Source organism: Alosa pseudoharengus, unplaced genomic scaffold (assembly GCF_046254945.1).
Source record: "Alosa pseudoharengus isolate Yale_2024_CS ecotype anadromous, Long Island Sound unplaced genomic scaffold, YU_APseudo_1.1 YU_APseudo_1.1_scf_2, whole genome shotgun sequence".
Lineage (NCBI taxonomy): Eukaryota > Metazoa > Chordata > Actinopteri > Clupeiformes > Clupeidae > Alosa > Alosa pseudoharengus.
The window spans coordinates 32,323,492-32,331,644 of record NW_027468663.1 but is presented as its reverse complement, the minus strand read 5'-3'; the positions used below and the strand labels follow the sequence as shown (position 1 = coordinate 32,331,644).

Below are 8,153 nucleotides of genomic sequence, written 5' to 3'. Positions count from 1 at the left end.
TAAGACCGGAGGTTCTGCCGATGTTAAACGGTGGGGCCGTATATCTGAACGACATAACCGGTCATATGGAAGTCCGAATTCACCCGGTGTTTATACTACCCCCGACCTAGTATTTCCTCCGGACATTATGTAAATGTGCTGTGTCTGAACGAGGCGTAGAACATGCGGTTAAAATTCACACCTAGTGAGAGGGCGTGTTGGTGACGTTTCTTTCGTGCGTCCATGTGGTTAAATCTGACTTAAATGCCAGTGTTATGATGGAGTGGCATAGTGCTGTCCAGAAAATCTCCGACATGGAAAGATGCAGACATCACGGAGCTACTGTCCATGAGGGCATACAACATTTTGATAAAACACATGAAGGGAATGGCACGTTGTAGCCTACAACTGCATGGCAAGGCCAAACGAATTCAAAAGACTGAATCATCATAAGCAGAAGGCGCTGAAAAGGCAGTAGCCTACAGCGACGTCGTTGACGACAATAACAGGAGTATTTAATAAATTGTTAGCCAACACGGTTTTCTGTTCATTGATAGCCTTAGGCAGAATTAGGCTACAGAAAAGAATACAATATATTTTTTCTCTCCCGGCAGTAAAGACAGTAGATTCGTGTTTAAAATTAAATGAAAACTAAAGGTAGGCTATAGGCTTATTATGCATATGACCATCCAGATGAGGCTGGTGATCTGTCAAGAATGATGAAGATCGTAAGATACAGATGGTTTTATTGTTGCTGTCATTATTACCACAAACACGAATTGACAACGAAACCATGGCGATCGTGGGTTATATCTTGCCTGTTTATTAGGCCATGCACAGCCCTGTCAGAACTCCGTGTAGCATGCATACTGGCAGTTTTCATAAACCATCACCAACTAGTTCGCACTTTGGATATATCGTTGGATTGTGAAAAGCCCAATTTCGAATAACTACAGTACAACAGATGAGGTAGGATGCATATTTTGCAATTAGAATTTCGTGTTGGTGAGACCTGTTGCCTATCAGTAGACATGTCATCTCGAGTTCCACGACAGCTTAGCTAGTGCTACCGAAATATGACACTGAAATCCTCTCACTATTGGAGTCGCTCAGATAGAAACAGCTGTAACGTGGTTAGGACACTTTTGCTGTGGAGTGGAGACGCCATAAGTTAGGTGTGGTTTTGACAATCAGAAAAGCAATATACTGAAATAGATTAATGATGTAAAGTCAAGTGCTGGTCTGGTTTGTGTGCACGGCACGCAGTTTTTATTGATGAGTCGGAGTGGCAAGGGCATTATAAAACTTCTCGCTCTTAGGCCTACTCATACACCGCGTTGAAATGGCGTAGCTGTCTAAATTCAAATCATATCATGCTAGGGGAGAAATCGTGGGACATCCATTATTTTGTTATTCAGCACCCATGGTCAAAAATATGTTCCCGCGCGCCTGCATTACGTTGAAAACAGATAAATGTGTTTACTCGAAGCACACATACAAATTCTGTATGTGCGCACTTACGTGACTATCCTACTTCAAGTATTAGCCTACGCACAATAGATTTCTCTTCTTTAGCCTATAATACATAGGCTACACTTTGTAAACAAAAAGCAGCAGTGACAGGCAGCGGCCGCATATATTCTGCGTCATATATCTCGCATCTTGTGAACTCTAAGCCCCCACCCCTCACTCGACAACCACACGGAGATTCTGTAATGTGCGTGTATGTCGTTCACACATACGTCCGTATAAGGTCAGTATTAGGTCCGCAGGTTAGCATCATATCTGAATCATCCGAAGGGTAGGACCTCCGTTTGACAAACCTCCGCATGTACTCCGGAGGTTATATCTGAAAGCGCTTAATGAGTGGGTCCGCAACCCATTTGTCAATATCCCGAATAGTCCTAACTTGTCAGCGCAGGAGGAAGAGCAGTTGATCGAAATTGCAAATGACGGTGGTCTTAAGAGTTATTAGACATTCTCTGTTATAAGGAAACCTTTCTGGCGGGTTTTTGGATCAAAACCAAAGCAGAATATCCCGAGATAGCCGTAAAAGCGCTGAAAACGTTTCCCACCACGTATCTATGCGAGGCCGGGTTTTCGGCAATGACTGCAACTAAGACCAAATTGCGCAATCGACTGGACATTTCAAACACACTGAGGGTGTCACTGTCTTCCATCACCCCCAGATGGAAGCTTCTTGTTGTAGGGAAACAAGCAGGGCTCCCACTGATTATATTCATAATGCACGTTTAGTTCATGTTTTGTTCCCATATTTTGTTAAGCATGTTCACACTTATAGATGTAGCTTCAAGTTGTTCAAGTTCATATTGTTCAATTTTCACTTCTTCAAGTTCACGTTTTTCACAAGAGATCGTTACCTTCACTGTTCATACAGTCTATGGTACATAACCAAAGCTAGTTCTTTTCAAGTAATGCATGCACAACACATATGGAACATGGAACCCCCCCCCCCCTTCACTGCACTTAATGTTGACCTCTTAGAGTGCTATCAATGCTATAGATGAGTTCATAATTATAATAATTCAGTGGAAATGCATGGATTCCAGTTTCTTCCAGTAGCAGCAACTGGAATCCATGCATTTCCACGGAATTATTTTTGGAATCTGATCCCTTATCATACCTGTTCATTCTTACTCGTCGCTATACTTATGGCTGCAAACGCTAAACTTCGTGAAGATACTGTCTGTATAAATCGTCTTGTAAGTAAACTACCAGTGCTTTTTAAAAGTTCTCAATGTCTCGTTTTAAATGTCAGGGCCTTCGGTAGTCTACCAATGAAGTGTGGAGATACATTGAGCCTCGTAAATGGTGTAAAACAGTGATTTATTTGCATTGCTAGCCCGATGCCGAAGCAAGGGACAAGTGCAAGGGACAAGCCGAGATGGGCTATGAGACATAGGCTACGTTCACACTCGGTATCATGTTTCAACACACTTTAGGTCAATATCACACCGGAATTCTCCTTTAACGCCAGTAACACCTTGAGTTTATCAATGTACGGCACAGCAGCAGCATAATAATAAATCCAAGCATTTTACAAGCAGCACGTTTGGTAGAAAGCCTGCCCCCTTGAGGCCAACCAATGCGTCTGTCAGGAGATGTAGTTCCTGGTGTGTGCGCCTGCGTGTTACAAACGTGTTATCCTAGTTCATTTTTGTGAAATAACCATAGATATATATAGAACACATATATCTATGGAAATAACCATCAGTGCAAAGGTAAAGATGGCGACGACAACACTACGGGGCTCCCTCAGACTACTTAAACGAATGGTAAGATGAAATTGCATAAAATGATTAGGAAAAGTGAATGCCACGTCCCCGCTCGTAATCTTATTCGTCTCATCACAAAGGGCTCATTGCAGTCCGAAAACTTTCGAATAATTTGACATGGCTATTTGCAAAACTGTAGGCCTACTTGCTAAAATTAAATGCGGCATTATTGTAACAGCTGCGATGCATATGGCTGGTGAGTTAAATGTTCATATGACTGTTGATATGATATATCTTTTCCGATTTTCTCCAAAGCCCCAGCTCACCTACCACTGCTACATGCAGTGCCCAATGCTGCAGCCGCCAGGACCCGAGCTTACACTCCATATTCTCATACCTTTTGGAGCAACACAATGGAGGCATTTTAGGACCAATTACAGTAAGCTGGGTGTCTGCTTCATTCCTGCACTACAGAAACGCACAATGTTGTTCTTAGTGGCGAAAACTTTGAAATGTCATGAAAATAGCTGTTGAGGACTTTGGCGGTAGCAGGTAACACCTACGCTCAAGTTTCACCTTACTAACTTCATCACCGTCATACTTTCAGGAAGTAATGGAAAAATTCTACCTTTCAAACTGTCTGACATCGGTGAAGGAATTATGGAGGTGACTGTGAAAGAATGGTATGAATTTAACATCTATCTTGTAGGCCGGCCTAATTTTACTTGGTTATTACATTTTCATTATGTAAATGTTATCTGTCCCTCTTAGGTATGTTAAAGAGGGAGACAAAGTGTCCCAGTTTGACAGCATATGTGAGGTCCAAAGTGACAAGGCGTCAGTCACCATCACCAGCCGCTATGATGGAGTCATTCGAAAGCTTTACTATAATGTGGATGACACAGCTCTTGTCGGCACTCCTCTGGTTGATATTGAGACTAACAGGGCTCAAGGTAAACTCCTACAGTTTTTGAGTGTTTTTCCAGAATAATTCCACTTTCCCAGATCCCAACAGCGACACTGCAAAAAAAGACTTAAGAGGCAATTAACTTTTATCTTTAACACCCTATTTTGAATGATGGGGTAAAGTGCAAAATCTTAGGTCTTTCTAAAATAAAGGCAAACCAATACCATGGGCAAGAAGACCTTAACCACAAACATTGATAAATCAGCTCAGTGCTCCCACATGCCAGATGACGGCTGTAATTCATGCATCAGAGCTTTGCCCGTCATGTAAATCATGGCCCTTAATATTAAGGTGCCTTAGCTTTTGACAGTATATCTCTTGAAAATTCTGTATAGCAGTGAGCTATTATGGGAGAGCAGTGAGCTATTATGGGAGAACTGTGGCACAAGCGTCATTTTCCCAGTCCCATCCCATCTCTCTCCCACTCGCCTTCTGGCACTTTTCCTTATCCCATCTGAATACAATCATAGCTGTTATGAATTTTGGTTTATAAGTTGAGTTGATTGAGACTCAGTGTTGATAAGCTGTTACAAGGGATCCTCATCTTTTGAATGAATCCCCCTGTGCTCGTTACAGAAGGCTCTCCGGAGGAAGATGTGGTGGAGACGCCTGCAGTGGCACACCAGCACACGCACCAGGAGATCAAAGGCCATAAGACCCAGGCCACTCCTGCTGTCAGACGCCTCGCCATAGAGAACAATGTAGGTGTATGCAGCTCAGCGATGACCTACCGGCCATGTGATTTGTCACAGCCCCTGCTTAGTCTACCTGAATGCACATATACATCAGCAGCAGTGACAACTTACAGTACTTGTAACAGGGATGTTGACCAACACAATCAACTGGTGTGATCTAAACTATAGGAAAAAATTAAACTGTCTCTTAGAAAAACTGATTCCAACACACTGCAAGTACTCAAACAGCTAAAAAAAGCTAACAGTTACGCTGTCAGAAATGGAGTACATTTGAGATACCAAATGACCAGTGTCCTCATTTATCATAGAGGGACATTTGTGATGAGCCAATAATCTCTTTGACTTTAATTTACTTGTCTAAGCTGTGGGATCACCTCAAGATGTTTGGTTTTGAGTCAGTTATGCACTACATTTGTGGTATGGACTACACAGATTACAAGTTTGGAAAATTAATATCTAAAATGTAACATTCCAAAATGTATCTAAAATGTAACTTTCCATAAAAATAGTTGACTCAGCATTGGCATTGGGGGTGCTGAGCCATATTCTACTCATAAACAAATATTAAAATGGTAAATTTGTCAATATACACATTAATATGGATGTGCCATACACGGTAAAGTCATGTTTACAGCTCAGACAACACACGTATGTGTACCCCTGTAACCTAGATTAAACTCAGCGAGGTGGTGGGGACTGGAAAAGATGGACGTATCTTGAAAGAGGATATCCTCAACTTCCTGGCCAAGCAGACGGGAGCTATTCTTCCCTACGAGGGCGAGCAGCAGGTTTCAACCCCTGCTGTGAGAACAACAGCATCCGCCCCCTCTAGAGACAAAGCACCCGTTGGCAGCGCCCCCACAGTAGCAGCACCCAGGCCCGTCTTCACAGGGAAGGACCGCACAGAGCCTCTAAAGGGTGAGCCTGTGGCCTTATTCTCATCTGTTGCAAAATGCATCTTCTAGAAGAAATGAGGCTCCAAAAGCATCTAAGTTGTATGAACCACGTGCCATGGCCTTGGTTGCCTCTCAGTATTCTTTGAGATGGGTTCAGAGTGACTCTTTCTTAATACCTTTTTGTTACCACCTGAATGAGCTTGTTACCTTCCATTTCCCTATCCAGTTGCCTGTCAGTACTTAGTATCGCAGCATGTGGTTGTTAATGTCTTTATATGTGCAGGTATCCAGAAGGCCATGGTAAAGACCATGACTGCTGCTTTGAAGATCCCTCCCTTTGGCTACTGTGATGAGGTTGACCTGTCCCAGCTGGTGTGGCTACGGACAGAGCTGAAGGGGCTGGCTAAGTCACGTGGGGTCAAGCTCAGCTACATGCCTTTCTTTATCAAGGTAGATAACTATCCACACAGTTCGCATCGTAGGAAATGTAGTAAGATAGTGATGCAGATGTAGATAGCGAATGTCTTTGCCTGTCTTTTCTCTCCTCTTGCGTTCCCATGGGGTGTGTAACAGGCATCGTCGCTGGGTTTGCTCCACTTCCCCATACTGAATGCTTCCGTGGATGAAGGCTGCCAGAACATCACCTACAAGGTAGAGACTACAACAAAGACACGATGATCTTTTCTTTTCCTGCCAGATAGTCAGTAACATTAATTATCAAGTAATCCAAATGGTTTTATCTGCTGTTTCCACACAAGCAAGTATATGGGGTTTTGAGTTAGGGTCAGTTTAAAAAAGAAAGAAAGAAAGAAAAAAAGCCTCTAATATGACTAATTCTGTTTTTAGCATTAAGACCCTGTTGAATGCTTTGTTCCTTAGGCATCTCACAACATTGGACTTGCCATGGACACTCCCCAGGGTCTCATTGTGCCCAACGTGAAGAGTGTCCAGACACTGAGCATCTTCGATATTGCTGTGGAGCTCAATCGTCTCCAGAACCTGGGGGCATCAGGCCAGCTGGGCACTGCAGAGCTCACCGGCGGCACCTTCACCCTGTCCAACATTGGCTCAGTGAGTGGGAGTACAGGACAACAGTTTGCAATGTTGGCAAAAACAAGATTTTATATTGTGTTATGTCCTGTCTTTTTCTCCTTTTGTTGTAGATTGGTGGGACATATGCCAAGCCAGTAATTCTACCTCCGGAAGTGGCGATTGGAGCTTTAGGAAAGATCCAAGTGAGATGTGTTTTTATTTTTAAAACTGGACTTTTAAACTGCTGACAGTAATTGCCTTATTCTGTAGCATGTATCCTGAGATTGCAATGTTTGCCTTACTCAGCCATCTCTTGCCAACTTGTCTGTCTCGGTAAATAACCAGGTTGTCTACATGAGTGTATACTTGTAGAGCCAAATTCTAGTAAGAGAGAGCAGGACCATAATTGTTTCCCTCACAAGTACTTTTATCTCTTATGTTCCATGCCTCACGACTTAATGTGCATGTATATTGGACAAATCGTATCTGACATAAAGATCTTGTGTTACTTGTAGGTGCTGCCCAGGTTTAACACTCAGGGTGACATCACCAAAGCCCACATGATGAGTGTTAGCTGGACAGCAGACCACCGCATTATCGATGGAGCCACCATGTGCCGGTTCTCCAATCTATGGAGATCCTATTTGGAGAACCCTGCCTCTATGGTGCTGGACCTCAAATAAGGGTTCCATTTCCACTGTTGTGTCTGTGGGAATGAGGAACCCACACTGTCCCTGAGCCCCAGCACCACAGGTTACTGTACTGAACACTACCCCTCCCTCCCTCCCTGTTTGGGATATCTGTTGTCTTGGTGACGCAAAGATGTCATCAGCTGTATGTGTTCTTGTCTTCTTGTCCGAGTACCACCAAGTTGCCTTCTGAAGTGTTAAATAGAGGTACTCAATAATGTTGCTGTCAATTTAATGCACAGTAAAGGAATGAAGACTTGGGTCCACGCAGATATGCATGACCACACTCTCATTGTTCCTTTCAGATCGATTTAGACTATTCAGGACCACCAAATTCACAAGATGAGCCTTACCATTAGAGCACTGCAATCCACGTGACAACACAGCCTGTTCAGGCCAATGTGTGAAAGGACCCAAGTTAGGTTATGTTATGCAGCTCTGATGTTTCAGTGATATTTGGGAAAATACCAGCCTATGCTGTGTTTGGCTGCTGTTGGCATATACCGTAGGCCTGAACCGTTTACAAGAAATTAAATAAAAGAATTCTTGTTTAGAATGTAGTATATGAACACATTTTTGTGTTACCGTATGCCTATTAAACTTTGTAATATCAGATCGAAACAAAATGTGTGGAAATCTTTTGACTGTGACATGATTCC

General features: G+C 43.0%; 1 protein-coding gene across 1 annotated transcript; it reads left to right on the top strand.

Moving 5' to 3' along the window:
• The first annotated feature begins 3,182 nt into the window (after nt 1-3,182).
• Nucleotides 3,183-8,115, top strand: LOC143134316 (lipoamide acyltransferase component of branched-chain alpha-keto acid dehydrogenase complex, mitochondrial-like). The gene is made up of 11 exons (XM_076294587.1): nt 3,183-3,275; nt 3,531-3,654; nt 3,823-3,898; nt 3,987-4,168; nt 4,759-4,883; nt 5,549-5,795; nt 6,057-6,223; nt 6,347-6,424; nt 6,653-6,844; nt 6,937-7,008; nt 7,321-8,115. Exons 1-11 carry the CDS (start codon nt 3,198-3,200, stop codon nt 7,486-7,488), a joined length of 1,509 nt encoding a protein of 502 aa, XP_076150702.1. The 5' UTR covers nt 3,183-3,197; the 3' UTR covers nt 7,489-8,115.
• The last annotated feature ends 38 nt before the right edge of the window (nt 8,116-8,153 follow it).